This window comes from Bufo gargarizans, chromosome 4 (genome assembly GCF_014858855.1).
Source record: "Bufo gargarizans isolate SCDJY-AF-19 chromosome 4, ASM1485885v1, whole genome shotgun sequence".
NCBI classification, from domain to species: domain Eukaryota; kingdom Metazoa; phylum Chordata; class Amphibia; order Anura; family Bufonidae; genus Bufo; species Bufo gargarizans.
In genome coordinates, this window is record NC_058083.1 from 184,994,630 (window position 1) to 185,014,499 (window position 19,870).

Genomic DNA, 19,870 nt, shown 5'->3' on the forward strand with positions numbered 1-19,870 from the left:
CGTGTGAAATTTGAGAGATGGGAACTGGAAATACAGTGAAGACAGCCTGGAATATAAAGGTGAGGAGCAGGTAAGTATAGATTCATTTACAGCAACTGCTGGATGGGGGAGGGGGGGTTGCAAATAAAAAATCCTGGACCCCTTTATGGTTGCATGCATATATTGTGTATATTATGCATGGGTTTCTTGTGTAGATTTTTGTATGGCAAGTCCACAGCATAAGGGGTCGTTCACACGACCATTGGTGTCCCGTTCCCGCATTGCGGACAGAATTTGCGGATCCGCAATACACGGGCATTGTTCCGTTGTCATTCCGCATCACGGATGTGGACCCATTTATTTCAACATGCTCTATCTTTTTGCGTAACGGAGGAATCGCGGACCCATTCAAATGAATGTGTCTGTGATCTCCATGCACCTGCCAACAAGGAAGGTGCCCGTGCATTGCGGACCGCAATTTGCGGTTCACAGCGCTGGCACGGGACACCAACGGTCGAGTGAACGAGCCCTAATACAGTAGTCTTATACAACAGTTACATAGGACGAAATGACATTGTAGGAGTCTGGGTTTTACAGAGACCAGCATGGGAACGGCCAAGGAAGCCAGGAAAGCACCACTGGAAAGTGCCACTCGTTTTCTACAGGCAAATATTGCAAGCAAATCTGCACCAAAACTGCAGCAATTCTGCAAATTGTGAGTGTAGCCTAACAGAAACATTGATGAAAAAGCCACTCACACCACTTAAAAGTCAGTACAAAAACAGTAAATTATTTGAAAGATACTATGTTGAGTTAAACCAAAATGCTGAAAATGGAATTTCCCTTTAACTGTATATTGACTTTAACCTCTTATGTGCAATGGTTCTGAATAAATCCAAGACCTTCTCTAGCAAAATATATTTGGGCTGTAAAAAGACAATAGGCTTCAGCTTTTTAAATGAGTAAATGCAACCATTAAGTTCCAGAACAGTCTCTTTGTGAATCACTGCTCCAGATTAAAACAGCTTTCAAACTGTATATAAAAAAGAACACAACCTAATTGAATTGCTACACTGTATGCAAGAAGTTTATGGATAATCACATAATATGCAGTAAATCACTAAATGTTTATGTTCCTGTCTTGACATCATTTTACCGGTCACAACTGAAGAAAAAAATGTAGATATTATTCTACTCTTCACAACATCTAGAATGTGGCACTGCTCAGTCTGACAGAAACAGAAATCAAATATTAGAAAATTTCCAAGCAGCATTTAAACCCACTATACTCTATGGGGGGATCTGTCACTGTCGACAGAAAACTGAAAAGTGGAACATTTTGCTCCAAAATGTGTCACTTTTACCTTTTTTCCGACACCACTACCACTTTTACAAAAAGTGGACGGAGTGTGTGGGAGAGGGCATGTCACAGATGAGACCTCCGTGTCCCCATACAATAGCTGCACCTGGCACACATTACACCTGAAATGTTCATTTTCTGCTGAAAGGACCTGCGCCACAAGCAAGCTATGACCACTGTATTATGGATCTGTAAAGCCTCATTCACATTTCCGTTTTTCACTGATATGTGCTGACCGACATTTTCTGGGGACAGGACACAAACCCATTGATTTTAAAATGTTTGTTCACACAGTACCGTGGGTCAGTGAAAAAAAATGAGACATGAACTACTTTGGTCTGTAATGGGGAACAAACATGCCAACTGAAGTCTACGGGTCTGTGAAAATCAAGAATAGAATACAGATGGCATCCGTGTTTAGTCTATCAGTGACCACTGATAGGAGATGCTTTTGAAATACATTTTCAACACACAGCGCGCAAAAAATGAACACACGGACCAAGCACGAATCCTTCACGGATGAAACAGACATGGAAATGTGAACGAGGCCTAATACAGACGTGTGCATGGCCCCTTAGGGCTCGTTCACACTAAAGTTTTTTGCGTTCCGTTTACGGGCCGTTTTTGAGTTCTGTATATGGTCCGTATACGGAACCATTCATTTCAACGGTTCCGCAAAAAACCCGGAATGTACTCCGTATGCATTCCGTTTCCGTATTTCCGTTTTTCCGTTCAAAGATAGAACATGTCCTATTATTGCCCGCAAATCATGTTCAGTGGCTCCATTCAAGTCAATGGGTCCGCAAAAAAAACAGAACACATACGGAATGTACTCCATATGTCTTCTGTATTCGTTCCGTTTTGGCGCAACCATCGATTGAAAATGTTATGTCCAGCCCAATTTTTTCTATATAATTACTGTATACTGTGTATGCCATACGGAAAAAACGTAACGGAAAAATGGAACGGAACCGGAAACACTACTGAAAAAAAAAACTGGAAAACAGAGACGGGAAAAACGGCCCGCAAAACACTGAAAAAGACATGCGGTCGTGAGAACAAGCCCTTAATCGGATATACCGGTTTTCTACAAAGCCCAGCAGCTCTGGGTTTAAATACTGTAAATGTGATTCTTGGATTTGAAGTGTACTGTACCTGCTTGAACGTAGCATTGTACAGCACGCACGTCACTGGCTTCTCATGGCTTGTAACTCTTTTACTGGCCTCCTTCTTCATCTCCAGTACTGACAGCTGGTTGTTGAAGGACAGAAATAGACGTCCATGGGGCTCATAGAAATAGAAGGACATTTGAAATTCCAGGGTTTTGGGGAAGATTCCAGCTATGCGTTGTATGCACACCTGATGATGTATGTCCCACACCCTCAGCACCTGCAAGACATTATACACTGCAGTTGTAAATCACATGCAAGGTCCTGACAGCGATTCACAGAGCTCTAGTGTCATGTACATATAGCATACTGAAGACCCTGGGATGGGAGAAAAAGTCTTACCTTCTTATGAGCAAAAACAACAGTAACAAAGAGATGACAGAGACAAATACATTATAAACACATATTTCATTCATAACTCCCACTATTATTACTGGGTATTCTCACCTTGTCTTTAGAGAAGCTAAACAGCTGTTTGCGACTAGCAATGAATTTGACAGTGATCACACTGGCCATGTTGCCTTGCAGAATTCCAGTGGGTTTGGAGACGACATAGGGGTTCCAGAGACAAATCTTGTGATCGATTCCAGCAGTTGCTATTAGAAAATAAAATAACAACAATAATAATAATACAATGGTGGAAACTAAGATTGCAGATTTTTCATATCTATACTTGATATGCATGCATTCAATATTACTAGCCTATAGAGTTGAGCGAACACCTGGATGTTCGGGTTCGAGAAGTTCGGCCGAACTTCCCGAAAATGTTCGGGTTCGGGATCCAAACCCGATCCGAACTTCGTCCCGAACCCGAACCCCATTGAAGTCAATGGGGACCCGAACTTTTCGGCACTAAAACGGCTGTAAAACAGCCCAGGAAAGGGCTAGAGGGCTGCAAAAGGCAGCAACATGTAGGTAAATCCCCTGCAAACAAATGTGGATAGGGAAATGAATTAAAATAAAAATTAAATAAATAAAAATTAACCAAAATCAATTGGAGAGAGGTCCCATAGCAGAGAATCTGGCTTCCCATCACCCACCACTGGAACAGTCCATTCTCAGATATTTAGGCCCCGGCACCCAGGCAGAGGCGAGAGGTCCCGTAACAGACAATCTGGCTTCATGTCAGCAGAGAATCAGTCTTCATGTCATAGCAGAGAATCAGGCTTCACGTCACCCACCACTGTAAGAGTCCATTTTCATAAATTTAGGCCCAGCACCCAGGCAGAGGAGAGAGGTCCCGTAACAGACAATCTGGCTTCATGTCAGCAGAGAATCAGTCTTCATGTCATAGCAGAGAATCAGGCTTCACGTCACCCACCACTGTAAGAGTCCATTTTCATAAATTTAGGCCCAGCACCCAGGCAGAGGAGAGAGGTCCCGTAACAGACAATCTGGCTTCATGTCAGCAGAGAATTAGTCTGCATGTCATAGCAGAGAATCAGGCTTCACGTCAGCCACCAATGCAACAGTCCATTGTCAGATATTTAGGCCCAGCACCCAGGCAGAGGAGAGAGGTCCCGTAACAGACAATCTGGCTTCATGTCAGCAGAGAATTAGTCTGCATGTCATAGCAGAGAATGAGGCTTCACGTCAGCCACCACTGCAACAGTCCATAGGCATATATTTAGGCCCAGCACCCAGGCAGAGGAGAGAGGTCCCGTAACAGACAATCTGGCTTCATGTCAGCAGAGAATCAGTCTTCATGTCATAGCAGAGAATCAGGCTTCACGTCACCCACCACTGTAAGAGTCCATTTTCATAAATTTAGGCCCAGCACCCAGGCAGAGGAGAGAGTTCCCGTAACAGACAATCTGGCTTCATGTCAGCAGAGAATCAGTCTTCATGTCATAGCAGAGAATCAGGCTTCACGTCACCCACCACTGTAAGAGTCCATTTTCATAAATTTAGGCCCAGCACCCAGGCAGAGGAGAGAGGTCCCGTAACAGACAATCTGGCTTCATGTCAGCAGAGAATCAGTCTTCATGTCATAGCAGAGAATCAGGCTTCACGTCACCCACCACTGTAAGAGTCCATTTTCATAAATTTAGGCCCAGCACCCAGGCAGAGGAGAGAGGTCCCGTAACAGACAATCTGGCTTCATGTCAGCAGAGAATTAGTCTGCATGTCATAGCAGAGAATGAGGCTTCACGTCAGCCACCACTGCAACAGTCCATTGGCATATATTTAGGCCCAGCACCCAGGCAGAGAAGAGAGGTCCCGTAACAGACAATCTGGCTTCATGTCAGCATAGAATCAGTCTTCATGTCATAGCAGAGAATCAGGCTTCACGTCACCCACCACTGTAAGAGTCCATTTTCATAAATTTAGGCCCAGCACCCAGGCAGAGGAGAGAGGTCCCGTAACAGACAATCTGGCTTCATGTCAGCAGAGAATTAGTCTGCATGTCATAGCAGAGAATCAGGCTTCACATCAGCCACCAATGCAACAGTCCATTGTCAGATATTTAGGCCCAGCACCCAGGCAGAGGAGAGAGGTCCCGTAACAGACAATCTGGCTTCATGTCAGCAGAGAATTAGTCTGCATGTCATAGCAGAGAATCAGGCTTCACGTCAGCCACCAATGCAACAGTCCATTGTCAGATATTTAGGCCCAGCACCCAGGCAGAGGAGAGAGGTCCCGTAACAGAGGATCTGGCTTCATGTCAGAAGAGAATCAGTCTTCATATCATAGCAGAGAATCAGGCTTCACGTCACCCACCACTGCAACAGTCCATTTTCATAAATTTAGGCCCAGCACCCAGGCAGAGGAGAGAGGTCCCGTAACAGACAATCTGGCTTCATGTCAGCAGAGAATTAGTCTGCATGTCATAGCAGAGAATGAGGCTTCACGTCAGCCACCACTGCAACAGTCCATTGGCATATATTTAGGCCCAGCACCCAGGCAGAGGAGAGAGGTCCCGTAACAGACAATCTGGCTTCATGTCAGCAGAGAATCAGTCTTCATGTCATAGCAGAGAATCAGGCTTCACGTCACCCACCACTGTAAGAGTCCATTTTTATAAATTTAGGCCCAGCACCCAGGCAGAGGAGAGAGGTCCCGTAACAGAGGATCTGGCTTCATGTCAGCAGAGAATCAGTCTTCATGTCATAGCAGAGAATGAGGCTTCACGTCAGCGAACACTGCAACAGTCCATTGGCATATATTTAGGCCCAGCACACAGGCAGAGGAGAGAGGTCCCGTAACAGAGGATCTGGCTTCATGTCAGCAGAGAATCAGTCTGCATGTCATAGCAGAAAATCAGGCTTCACGTCAGCCACCACTGCAACAGTCCATTGTCAGATATTTAGGCCCAGCACCCAGGCAGAGGAGAGAGGTCCCGTAACAGAGAATCTGTCTTCATGTCAGCAGAGAATTAGTCTGCATGTCATAGCAGAGAATCAGGCTTCACGTGAGGTCCCGTAACAGAGGATCTGGCTTCATGTCAGCAGAGAATCAGTCTGCATGTCATAGCAGAAAATCAGGCTTCACGTCAGCCACCACTGCAACAGTCCATTGTCAGATATTTAGGCCCAGCACCCAGGCAGAGGAGAGAGGTCCCGTAACAGAGAATCTGTCTTCATGTCAGCAGAGAATTAGTCTGCATGTCATAGCAGAGAATCAGGCTTCACGTCACCCAACATTGGAACAGTCCATTGGCATATATTTAGGCCCCGGCACCCAGACAGAGGAGAGGTTCATTCAACTTTGGGTAGCCTCGCAATATAATGGTAAAATGAAAATAAAAATAGGATTGAATGAGGGAGTGCCCTGGAGTCCAATAATATATGGTTAAGAGGAGGTAGTTAATGTCTAATCTGGACAAGGGACGGACAGGTCCTGTGGGATCCATGCCTGGTTCATTTTTATGAACGTCAGCTTGTCCACATTGGCTGTAGACAGGCGGCTGCGTTTGTCTGTAATGACGCCCCCTGCCGTGCTGAATACACGTTCAGACAAAACGCTGGCCGCCGGGCAGGCCAGCACCTCCAAGGCATAAAAGGCTAGCTCTGGCCACGTGGACAATTTAGAGACCCAGAAGTTGAATGGGGCCGAACCATCAGTCAGTACGTGGAGGGGTGTGCACACGTACTGTTCCACCATGTTAGTGAAATGTTGCCTCCTGCTAACACGTTGCGTATCAGGTGGTGGTGCAGTTAGCTGTGGCGTGTTGACAAAAGTTTTCCACATCTCTGCCATGCTAACCCTGCCCTCAGAGGAGCTGGCCGTGACACAGCTGCCTTGGCGACCTCTTGCTCCTCCTCTGCCTTGGCCTTGGGCTTCCACTTGTTCCCCTGTGACATTTGGGAATGCTCTCAGTAGCGCGTCTACCATCGTGAGCTTGTACTCGCGCATCTTCCTATCACGCTCCAGTGCAGGAAGTAAGGTGGGCACATTGTCTTTGTAGCGTGGATCCAGCAGGGTGGCAACCCAGTAGTCCGCACAGGTTAAAATGTGGGCAACTCTGCTGTCGTTGCACAGGCACTGCAGCATGTAGTCGCTCATGTGTGCCAGGCTGCCCAGGGGTAAGGACAAGCTGTCCTCTGTGGGAGGCGTATCGTCATTGTCCTGCCTTTCCCCCCAGCCACGCACTAGTGATGGACCCGAGCTGCGTTGGGTGCCACCCCGCTGTGACCATGCTTCATCCTCATCCTCCTCCACCTCATCCTTGTCCTCCTCGTCCTCCAGTAGTGGGCCCTGGCTGGCCACATTTGTACCTGGCCTCTGCTATTGCCAAAAACCTCCCTCTGAGTCACTTCGAAGAGACTGGCCTGAAAGTGCTAAAAATGACCCCTCTTCCTCCTCCTCCTCCTCCTGGGCCACCTCCTCTTCCATCATCGCCCTAAGTGTTTTCTCAAGGAGACATAGAAGTGGTATTGTAACGCTGATAACGGCGTCATCGCCACTGGCCATGTTGGTGGAGTACTCGAAACAGCGCAACAGGGCACACAGGTCTCGCATGGAGGCCCAGTCATTGGTGGTGAAGTGGTGCTGTTCTGTAGTGCGACTGACCCGTGCGTGCTGCAGCTGAAACTCCACTATGGCCTGCTGCTGCTCGCACAGTCTGTCCAGCATGTGCAAGGTGGAGTTCCACCTGGTGGGCACGTCGCATATGAGGCGGTGAGCGGGAAGGCCGAAGTTACGCTGTAGCGCAGACAGGCGAGCAGCAGCAGGATGTGAACGCCGGAAGCGCGAACAGACGGCCCGCACTTTATGCAGCAGCTCTGACATGTCGGGGTAGTTGTGAATGTACTTCTGCACCACCAAATTCAGCACATGCGCCAAGCAAGGGATGTGCGTCAAATTGGCTAGTCCCAGAGCTGCAACGAGATTTCGCCCATTATCACACACCACCAGGCCGGGCTTGAGGCTCACCGGCAGCAACCACTCGTCGGTCTGTTGTTCTATACCACGCCACAACTCCTGTGCGGTGTGGGGCCTGTCCCCCAAACATATGAGTTTCAGAATGGCCTGCTGACGTTTACCCCGGGCTGTGCTGAAGTTGGTGGTGAAGGTGTGTGGCTGACTGGATGAGCAGGTGGAAGAAGAGGAGGAGGAAGCCGAGAAGGAGGAGGTGGCAACAGGAGGCAAAGAATGTTGCCCTGCGATCCTTGGCGGCGGAAGGACGTGCGCTAAACAGCTCTCCGCCTGGGGCCCAGCTGCCACTACATTTACCCAGTGTGCAGTTAGGGAGATATAGCGTCCCTGGCCGTGCTTACTGGTCCACGTATCTGTGGTTAGGTGGACCTTGCTACAGATGGCGTTGCGCAGTGCACACTTGATTTTATCGGATACTTGGTTGTGCAGGGAAGGCACGGCTCTCTTGGAGAAGTAGTGGCGGCTGGGAACAACATACTGTGGGACAGCAAGCGACATGAGCTGTTTGAAGCTGTCTGTGTCCACCAGCCTAAATGACAGCATTTCATAGGCCAGTAGTTTAGAAATGCTGGCATTCAGGGCCAGGGATCGAGGGTGGCTAGGTGGGAATTTACGCTTTCTCTCAAATGTTTGTGAGATGGAGAGCTGAACGCTGCCGTGTGACATGGTTGAGACGCTTGGTGACGGAGGTAATGGTGGTGTTGGTGGTACATCCCCTGTTTGCTGGGCGGCAGGTGCCAACGTTCCTCCAGAGGCAGAGGAAGAGGCCGAGGCGGCAGCAGCAGAAGAGGTAGCAGGGGGAGCCTGAGTGACTTCCTTGGTTTTAAGGTGTTTACTCCACTGCAGTTCATGCTTTGCATGCAGGTGCCTGGTCATGCAGGTTGTGCTCAGGTTCAGAACGTTAATGCCTCGCTTCAGGCTCTGATGGCACAGCGTGCAAACCACTCGGGTCTTGTCGTCAGCACATTGTTTGAAGAAGTGCCATGCCAGGGAACTCCTTGAAGCTGCCTTTGGGGTGCTCGGTCCCAGATGGCGGCGGTCAGTAGCAGGCGGAGTCTCTTGGCGGCGGGTGTTCTGCTTTTGCCCACTGCTCCCTCTTTTGCTACGCTGTTGGCTCGGTCTCACCACTGCCTCTTCCTCCGAACTGTGAAAGTCAGTGGCACGACCTTCATTCCATGTGGGGTCTAGGACCTCATCGTCCCCTGCATCGTCTTCCACCCAGTCTTGATCCCTGACCTCTTGTTCAGTCTGCACACTGCAGAAAGACGCAGCAGTTGGCACCTGTGTTTCGTCATCATCAGAGACATGCTGAGGTGGTATTCCCATGTCCTCATCATCAGGAAACATAAGTGGTTGTGCGTCAGTGCATTCTATGTCTTTCACCGCTGGGGAAGAGCTAGGTGGATGCCCTTGGGAAACCCTGCCAGCGGAGTCTTCAAACAGCATAAGAGACTGCTGCATAACTTGAGGCTGAGACAGTTTCCCTGGTATGCATGGGGGTGATGTGACAGACTGATGGGGTTGGTTTTCAGGCGCCATCTGTGCGCTTTCTGCAGAAGACTGGGTGGGAGATAATGTGAACGTGCTGGATCCACTGTCGGCCACCCAATTGACTAATGCCTGTACCTGCTCAGGCCTTACCATCCTTAGAACGGCATTGGGCCCCACCATATATCGCTGTAAATTCTGGCGGCTACTGGGACCTGAGGTAGTTGGTACACTAGGACGTGTGGATGTGGCAGAACAGCACCAGAGGGTCCACTAACACCACCACGACCATGTCCACGTCCGCGTCCCTTACTAGATGTTTTCCTCATTGTTATGGTTCACCACAACAACAAAAATATTATTTGGCCCAATGTATTGTATTCAAATTCGGCGGGATATAAATTTGAGGCCTAGTATTTAGGCGCTGGGTGACCGGTATGGATTTAGTGACAGAATTAGACTTGGAAATGCACAGTAGCGTGTGTGTGAAGTTATTCTGAATGACCCTATGTGCACCTTGAATATTATATACCCTTTTAGGGATAGATTTCAAATAGCTCTGATATAGCAGAAACCACTAAATTATGAAATTGCTAAATTGGGAATTGTATTTCAACCCAGAACAAAAAATGTGCTTTGGCGGACACTAAATAACTTGCCCATCCACAACAGGACAGCGGTAATGACAGATTTAGTGGGATATAAATTTGAGGCCTACTATTTAGGCGCTGGGTGACCGGTATGGATTTAGTGACAGAATTAGACTTGGAAATGCACAGTAGCGTGTGTGTGAAGTTATTCTGAATGACCCTATGTGCACCTTGAATATTATATACCCTTTTAGGGATAGATTTCAAATAGCTCTGATATAGCAGAAACCACTAAATTATGAAATTGCTAAATTGGGAATTGTATTTCAACCCAGAACAAAAAATGTGCTTTGACGGACACTAAATAACTTGCCCATCCACAACAGGACAGCGGTAACGACAGATTTAGCGGGATATAAATTTGAGGCCTAGTATTTAGGCGCTGGGTGACCGGTATGGATTTAGTGACAGAATTAGACTTGGAAATGCACAGTAGCGTGTGTGTGAAGTTATTCTGAATGACCCTATGTGCACCTTGAATATTATATACCCTTTTAGGGATAGATTTCAAATAGCTCTGATATAGCAGAAACCACTAAATTATGAAATTGCTAAATTGGGAATTGTATTTCAACCCTGAACAAAAAATGTGCTTTGACGGACACTAAATAACTTTCCCAGCCACAACAGTACAGCGGTAACGACAGATTTAGCGGGATATAAATTTGAGGCCTAGTATTTAGGCGCTGGGTGACCGGTATGGATTTAGTGACATAATTAGACTTGGAAATGCACAGTAGCGTGTGTGTGAAGTTATTCTGAATGACCCTATGTGCACCTTGAATATTATATACCCTTTTAGGGATAGATTTCAAATAGCTCTGATATAGCAGAAACCACTAAATTATGAAATTGCTAAATTGGGAATTGTATTTCAACCCTGAACAAAAAATGTGCTTTGACGGACACTAAATAACTTTCCCAGCCACAACAGTACAGCGGTAACGACAGATTTAGCGGGATATAAATTTGAGGCCTAGTATTTAGGCGCTGGGTGACCGGTATGGATTTAGTGACAGAATTAGACTGGGATATGGCCAAAAAATAACCACACTATTGCTGGTTAAATGCACTTGGTGTGACAGCTTGACCAACCACACTACTGAGGGTTCAATGCACTTGGTGACGGGCGCAGCTTGCCCCTGATGTAGTATATGGCCAAAAAATGAACAGACTATTGCTGGTTAAATGCACTTGGTGTGACAGCTTCACCCTGATGTAGGCTTTAGCCAAAAAACAACCACACCATTGAGGGTTAAATGCACTTGGTGACAGGCGCAGCTTGCCCCTGATGTAGTATATGGCCAAAAAATGAACAGACTATTGCTGGTTAAATGCACTTGGTGTGACAGCTTGACCAACCACACTACTGAGGGTTAAATGCACTTGGTGACGGGCGCAGCTTGCCCCTGATGTAGTATATGGCCAAAAAATGAACAGACTATTGCTGGTTAAATGCACTTGGTGTGACAGCTTGACCAACCACACTACTGAGGGTTAAATGCACTTGGTGACGGGCGCAGCTTGCCCCTGATGTAGTATATGGCCAAAAAATGAACAGACTATTGCTGGTTAAATGCACTTGGTGACGGGCGCAGCTTGCCCCTGATTTAGTATATGGCCAAAAAATTAACAGACTATTGCTGGTTAAATGCACTTGGTGTGACAGCTTCACCCTGATGTAGGCTTTAGCCAAAAAACAACCACACCATTGAGGGTTAAATGCACTTGGTGACAGGCGCAGCTTGCCCCTGATGTAGTATATGGCCAAAAAATAAACAGACTATTGCTGGTTAAATGCACTTGGTGTGACAGCTTCACCCTGATGTAGGCTTTAGCCAAAAAACAACCACACCATTGAGGGTTAAATGCACTTGGTCGCAGCTTGGATGCACTTGGTCGCAGCACCGCACAAGACACAAAATGGCCGCCGATCACCCCAGAAAAAAGTGACTGACAAACGGTCTGGGCAGCCTAAAAACAGTGAGCATTTGAATTTCAGCAGCTCAATGATGCACAGCTGCAGATCGATCGATTAATCAAGTCCTTTGGAGGAGTTAATCTGCCTAATCTCGCCCTACTGTCGCAGCCGCAACCTCTCCCTACGCTAATCAGAGCAGAGTGACGGGCGGCGCTATGTGACTCCAGCTTAAATAGAGGCTGGGTCACATGGTGCTCTGGCCAATCACAGCCATGCCAATAGTAGGCATGGCTGTGACGGCCTCTTGGGGCAAGTAGTATGACGCTTGTTGATTGGCTGCTTTGCAGCCTTTCAAAAAGCGCCAAGAAAGCGTCACAAAAGCGCCAAGAAAGCGACGAACACCGAACCCGAACTTTTACGAAAATGTCCGGGTTCGGGTCCGTGTCACGGACACCCCAAAATTCGGTACGAACCCGAACTATACAGTTCGAGTTCGCTCATCCCTACTAGCCTATCAGTTAAGATTATCAAATTTATAGTGATTGGAAGAGACGTAATATGCTGAAAGATTTCTATAGCAAATTGTCACTAAAATAGAGTTTATAAAGTGCTCAAAATGTATCGTGTTTTTGACATAAGTTTTCATAAGTGTTGACTCTGAGAGAAATATGCTTGACTAAGGGGGAGGAGAGTAAAATGATGATTTTATAGTACAGGATATTGGTGTACATCTATAGTAGCAATGCGGCTGTGAGATTGTGGATAAGCTCTGCTTGTATAATGTTTATGTTTAAATTGTATTGGAGCTGTCATTTGGCATTCTGGGTACTAGAGGCCACTGTTGCCGCACAGTCAGCACACTCTGGGATCTGCGTATGTAAAGCAGATGATGAATCAAGCAAGGTTGCTGAAAGCTTAGTGGCCATACCAGGTAAGTGGCATCCTAGGGCCCAGAACGGACGCAGATCAGTACACCTGATTACTGATTGTACTATACTGTTTGGCGCCTAAAGTAACAGAGACTAGCCTAGGCCTTGTATTAGCTAGTTAGTTATGGTTATAGCTTTGTTAGGCCTTACTGTACTGGACTGCAGCGCAGTAATTGACTTGCAGGCTCTGCTGCGTCTGCCCACGGTTAGGTGTGTCCTTTATAGCGGCACAGTACGACTTGTAGGCTCTGCTGTGTGCGACAACAGGCTAGGCCTGTCCCTCGGACAGGGACGGTGACTGTGGGCCTGGGGTATTACTTATTCTGTTTGTACTTGTGTTATTACTGTTTCCAAAGTAAAGTTTCTGTTCTTGTATATAAAGCTGGTGTCAGTGTCGCTTTCCTTGTCTGTGACTACGCTGTATCCTGGGGAGCCCACCCTGGTACACGGCTTACACTGCAGCAAACAGAAAAGTATCTAACATACCAGGTGAGCTGCACTAAATATATTATGCGATGTGCATCTATTTTGTTTTTTATAAATTTGGCATAATATGCAATATCTCATAATATCCTATACTTTTTTGTATACTTGACAGTGTAAGGCTACTTTCACACTGGCGTTTTGGCTTTCCGTTTGTGAGATCCGTTATGGGCTCTCACAAGCGGTCCAAAACAGATCAGTTTTGCCCTAATGCATTCTGAATGGAAAAAGATCCGCTCAGAATGCATCAGTTTGCCTCCGTTCTGTCACCATTCCGCTCTGGAGGCGAACACCAAAACGCTGCCTGCAGCATTTTTCTGTCCGCGACATGGTGCGGAGCAAGACAGATCCGTCCTGGCACACAATGTGAGTAAATGGGGATGGATCCGCTTTCTCTGACACAATAGAAAAACGGATTGTTCCCCCATTGACTTTAAATGGTGTTCATGACAGATCCGTCATGGCTATAGAGAACATAATACAACCGGATCATGAAGGATGCAGTCGGTTGTATTATGGTAACAGAAGCATATTTGCAGATCCATGACGGATTCGCAAAAAACACTAGTGTGAAAGTAGCCTAAGGGGCTGTTCACGTCTCGTTTTTGCTGTACGTCAAGTGGATACTTTTAGACATACAGTAAAAAAAAGTATACAAATATATGCAATTTTGTGGTTATCTATCCTTTTTTTTATGTTTGACAGATGTGCCTACGTTTCAATCCATTTGTGTGTTTTATTTAAATATGCAGGTTTTTGTGAAATCTTTCTTTTTTAAATAAAGATTTGAAGATTTGAATGCATTATTAAAAAAACAGATACGTTTAACGGATGGAAACGTATTGTCTTACATTTCCATCCATCTCCCATTCACTGCAAAGTAAAAAAAAAAACATATATCGTACATTTCTATGTTTTTTTTTTCTGGGACAGAAAAATGTGGTATGCTACATTATTCTGTCCTGCAAAAAAACATACATAAATATAAAAAATTTCAAATAAAGTCAAAAGTATATACGTTTCTATGCCTTTTTCTATTCACAAACATTTCTGCTTGATATACAACAAAAACGAGACGTGAACAGACCCTAATCTCCAACCAGGGTTGTCTTTACCAAGGGGCAAAAGGGGCAGCTGCCCCGGGCCCAGTTGCTCCTGGGGGGCCCAAGTCAGCTGCCTCTTGAGCCCTGTTAGCCACTGCCCCTGGTGTCAGGCTGTCAGCTACGCAGGGGGTACTGCCATGCCATGCCTGCCAGCACTGAGTCCAGGCATCGTACTGTTAGAGCTGTGAATGTGATCTAGGACCTTAGATGACATTATCACCATGTGACCAGTAACCTAGCAATATTACTGGTCACATGGCTTTGAGGTCATCACAGGTCCTAACAGGAGTGTTGCAGTAGAAGTTTGGAGCTTTTTTTTTGTGAAGATTACATCAGAAAAAGGTGACAGGGGCTGTTATGTTAATATACTGTAAACTACTATATAGTGGGGTGCTGTATACTGTGTGGGGGACTGTATACTGTGGGGGGCCTGTATACTGTGTGGGACTGTATACTGTGTGGGACTGTATACTGTGTGGGACTGTATACTGTGGTGGGCCTGTATACTGTGTGGGGCTGTATACTGTGGGGGGGCCTGTATACTGTGGGGGGCTTGTATACTGTGGGGGGCCTGTATACTGTGGGGGGCCTGTATACTGTGGGGGGGGGGTGTATACTGTGGGGGGCTGTATACTGTGTTGGGCCTGTATACTGTGGGGGGGCTGTATACTGTGTGGGGCTGTATACTGTGGGGGGGCCTGTATACTGTGGGGGCCTGTATACTGTGGGGGGGCTGTATACTGTGGGGGGGCTGTATACTGTGGGGGGCTGTATACTGTGTTGGGCCTGTATACTGTGGGGGGGGGCTGTATACTGTGGGTGGAGTCTTCAGAACTGGAAGTATTTACAGTCATTCACTGTATTCTACCAGATGTGTGGATTTTTTGTGTGTGTGTTGTGGTGGAGGGCGTGATTGCCTGCTAAGGTGTGGGAAGGCGGGATCCAGGGGGCCCAAGTAAATCTTTGCCCAGGGTCCAATCAATATTAAAGACGGCCCTGTTTCCAACAAAATTAAGTTAATCACGTACATTAAAATGAACCTGTTATCAGGATTTAGGTCTCCAAACCGCCACCAGTCTGTTATTCAGGACAATGACAGGTTCACAGTGATATCCTTCTGGGAGATTCAGGATAACACAGAAGAAGAACTTTGAAAGCTGTATTCAAATGTCCTGTAAGAAGTCATGTGGGTGGAACCACTCCTCCGAAGAAGAATGCAGGCCTGTGCCCCTTTTGGCTTGATTGAAGGTCATCACAAGCCACCTCCGATGGTATCCAATGCATGCACAGTGCGCGGATCTAGCTTAGGCCCGTACACCTAGCTTTATTGTGCCTGTGCTGGATTCCACTGGAGGTGACTTGGGATGAATTACCCGGTCTGTGGGATGGAAATCAACCCAGTAGAAGAACCTGCAAGAATGACTCTTCTGAGGAGTGGCTCCACCCCTGTGACTCCTTATAGTCAATTTAATACATTCTGTGTTAGGCCAAATGTTCCAGAATATAGAAGGACGTCTTTGTGAGCCTGTCACCATCCTGGAAAATAAGTTTGATGGCTGTTTTGGGCCTAAATGCTCATGACAGGTTCCCTTTAACTAAAAATTGCCATACAGATGTATCTATGTCAAACATCATTGCATTTAAAGGGAACCTTTCATCAGCTGTATGCTGACCTCACTGACCTACCTGAACTATCCCCTGATAAGAAAAAGAGAGGAACTTAGACGTTTTGAGTATGATATCGTCAGGGAGAAATGTAAGAAGCTCCTAAGAGACCTAACTGATTACTCCACCAATAAAATTAGGAATTGGGAGCGGGTCAAACCCCGCCCCCTAATCCACAACAATAGCAATAATAATAACATTAATGACTATACTCACCAATATCCCCTATCATATTCTGAGAGTTTGAAAATACCTAAAAAGGGACTCACCTTTTTCAATAAAAATAAGATAGGGGACCCCAAGACACGAATGATTGGCTCTGTTCCACCCAGACAAATGGACCATTCCAGCGTCAATACATATCATAAACCAAATCATACCACCTCATCAGTACACTCAAATTACTCAATATCATCCTTTAGGCCCAAGCCTTGTCCCACAACCTCCTCTTCCCAAAGAATATCGTCAGCCAATACACATTTACCAGCTCCCATTCCGCCTAAAGGCGTCTCTTTGCCATCAACAGGAGCCGACAAGTCAGACCTTCTGCCAGTAACGACCAACCCTCCAGGAGAGGAACGATCCACCATAGCCAAACCCTATGTCTCATCTAACCCTGAGATCGGTCTATCATCGGCCACTCTAGAATGTACAGATCTCGACAATTTAAATTTTTCCACCCACTCTTCAACACCAACTGAATCTGACCAATTCCTAGCTCTTCCATCTAATCTGACTGAGGATACTTTTTTAGACAGAGTCTCCCCTACAATCAGAACCCCGAACCCCACCCCGCCGTCCAGAAAAATTCTCACCAGTATTCTATCCCTGAGTCCGTTTATCAAACCACTAGAAACACCGCTTCCCAACACCCCCTCGACACCCCAATCACTGAAAATAACTCACTTCTACACTCCAGTGTCAAGCCTAAAGAAAAAACGATTAAACGTAGACCGAGAGGATGTAGAGGAGGCCGAAATAAATGCACCATTAAACAAGAAACCCAAACCAAAAAACACAGACAGAGCACAGAACCTCACACGGACCTAAAAACTCTCGAGAAATCAAATGGTGTTTTCAATCTTTCTAAATACTCTCTGAGCCGTAACGAAATCGAACTCCTTGGAAAAGGTTTATCATTCTGTCCAACTAATAGTGCCGATTTGTTCGAATTATTTGTGGATCTAAATCAATTCACTAGGAAACTCACATTACATAGACATTTTGCTATCAAAGACCGGACACAACAGCCTAACAGTACTGTTACCCTCTTAAATACTAACCTAGATACCACCATTACTGCATCCGACCCCGACACTTCAGTGCTCAATGAACCAACACCGTCCACGAGTACAACTATCATTCCATCTAACATTCAACCTAAATCAAATTTTTACCCTATCTCCAGCAGAGGCTCACATGTAGAAACTTTTTACAACATGGTTCTAGCAGACCTTAAACAAAACCTTCCAACATTTGCCCCCCCCCGGGGCCAAGAACCTAAATTTTCAACAAAGAATGGCCACAAAAACACTAATGAAAAACAAAGATATTGTTATTAAAAGTGCGGATAAGGGAGGGGGGATAGTGGTCATGGATAGTAGCTATTACATCGCCGAATCCCTTAATATACTATCCAATGAGGTCTACTACATACGTTTAGCCACAGACCCAACAGCTACATACAAAAAAGAACTTTATAACCTCATAGACGAGGGTTATTCTGAGGGTATTTTCGATAAGAAATTAAGAACATACCTCAAAATTCCCCATCCAGCTATGGCAAAATTTTATTTCTTGCCAAAAATCCACAAGTCCCTAGTTAACCCCCCCGGTAGACCCATTATCTCGGGTATGGGCTCTTTAATCACCAATTTGTCCGAATACATTGATGGCATATTACAAAACTTTGTCATCCGATTACCATCATATTTGAAAGACACATCCCATCTATTACAGACTTTAAAATCAGTGAAGTGGGAAAACAACTATCAATGGGTCACGTTGGATGTTGCTGCTCTATACAGCAATATCACACACTCTTTAGGCCTTGAAGCCATTAGTGCATTCCTTAGTTCTGACCCCAAGATGCCATTACCACAATACAACTTTTTACTTAAATCTATCAACTTCATTCTGCAACACAATTACTTTTCGTTTTTGGACAAAATTTATCTTCAGCAAAAGGGCACTGCGATGGGGACAAAATTTGCCCCATCGTATGCTAACCTTTTTATGGGTCATTTTGAAGAAAAGATGGGCCTACTTTCACATCCTAATATCAGACTATATAAACGATATATAGATGATATTATTTTCATCTGGGATGGCAATGTAGGAGATCTGTGCACTTTTGTGGAAACACTAAACAAAAACAGTTGGAATCTCTCATTCACTTCTGAATACAGCCAGAGAGAAATAACTTTCTTAGATCTTCATTTAAGCATAAAGGACAATTGCATTATTACCAGAACCCACTTTAAGCAGGTTGACACTAACAGCTATCTCGATTACAAGAGCTGTCACCACCACCGTTGGAAAAACAATATTCCATACGGTCAAATGCGTAGGTTACAGAGGAATTGTTCCGACCAAAAAACATTACAGGAACAATTAGAGATGATAGGAAAGAGATTTCTAGAGAAAGGCTACCCTAAAGGACTGATTGCAGACTCCAAAAAAAGGACCATTGGAAATAAAAAAGAGCCCGCCGTCACAACAAACGTCGATGGCAGAAAGAAATCCAAACAATTTCCTTTAAATTTCATTACTCGATATAACTCACAACATCTTGCCATTAAAAACTCCTTTATTAAACATTGGCCTATTTTGCTAAAAGATCCTATTATTGGCCAGAGCATCCCTCAGGCCCCTGTACTAACATTTCGGAGGGCCAAAACATTGAAAGAAATTCTGGCCCCATCATGTCCTAAAATTGCCGAGACAGCAAAACCGGCCACTATTGAGAAATTCTTAGGAAATACAACCCACCCCACTAGGGTAGGGTCTTTCAGATGTAGGAAAGCCCGGTGCAAATGTTGCGCCATGATTTCCCATAATACCAAAGTGTTATCTCTCATCAAGTTGGAAGATACGATTCCTCTGCGACAGGAAATGAATTGCGGTACATCATTTGTCATCTATTTATTGTATTGCTCTTGCCATATTTACTACGTAGGTCGCACCACACAATCTTTACGCGAACGAATGAACGAACATCGTTCAAATATCCACCGTAAAGTAGTGACCCACAGCGTCTCCCGGCATTTTTCGATCCATCACGATGGGGACCCAAGTTCACTTCATGTCACGCCATTAGAGTGGGTACCGCATTCCTACCAAACTCTCTGCCGCAAGGAGATGTTTTGGATTTTTAAATTAAATACTCTGACCCCGTTCGGACTGAACGAATCCTTGGAACACTCCAACTACTAGAGTCCAACCACCCTTCATTTTTTTTTTTTTTGAATTATGTATCTAGTATATTTAATGGATATACCATGCCCATTACCTGGACTTAACCACCTCTATCAGGGGACCAATGCCCGACGAGGAATGCCATAGGACATTTTCTATACATAATCCCCATTTGTAGTCCTTGTGTTCATTATGTCCTTATGCGTTTCTTAACATTATATATTTCTTATACTTTCATCTAATTTAATATTTTACCCCTATATTTATAAATTTATATATTTATTCGGATTTATTACCATTTATTGATTATTGACAACTTTTTAACTA

General features: G+C 45.4%; 1 protein-coding gene across 2 annotated transcripts in view; it reads right to left on the reverse strand.

Moving 5' to 3' along the window:
• Positions 1-19,870, reverse strand: part of WDR49 (WD repeat domain 49) — a 188,022-nt gene that overhangs the window by 125,527 nt on the left and 42,625 nt on the right. For both annotated transcript variants that reach the window (XM_044291706.1, XM_044291707.1), the window contains exons 7-8: positions 2,956-3,104; positions 2,495-2,728 (exon numbers count right to left, since the gene is read on the reverse strand). In XM_044291706.1, coding sequence (XP_044147641.1) covers positions 2,495-2,728; positions 2,956-3,104 — 383 coding nt within the window. The remainder of the gene's footprint in view (positions 1-2,494; positions 2,729-2,955; positions 3,105-19,870) is intronic.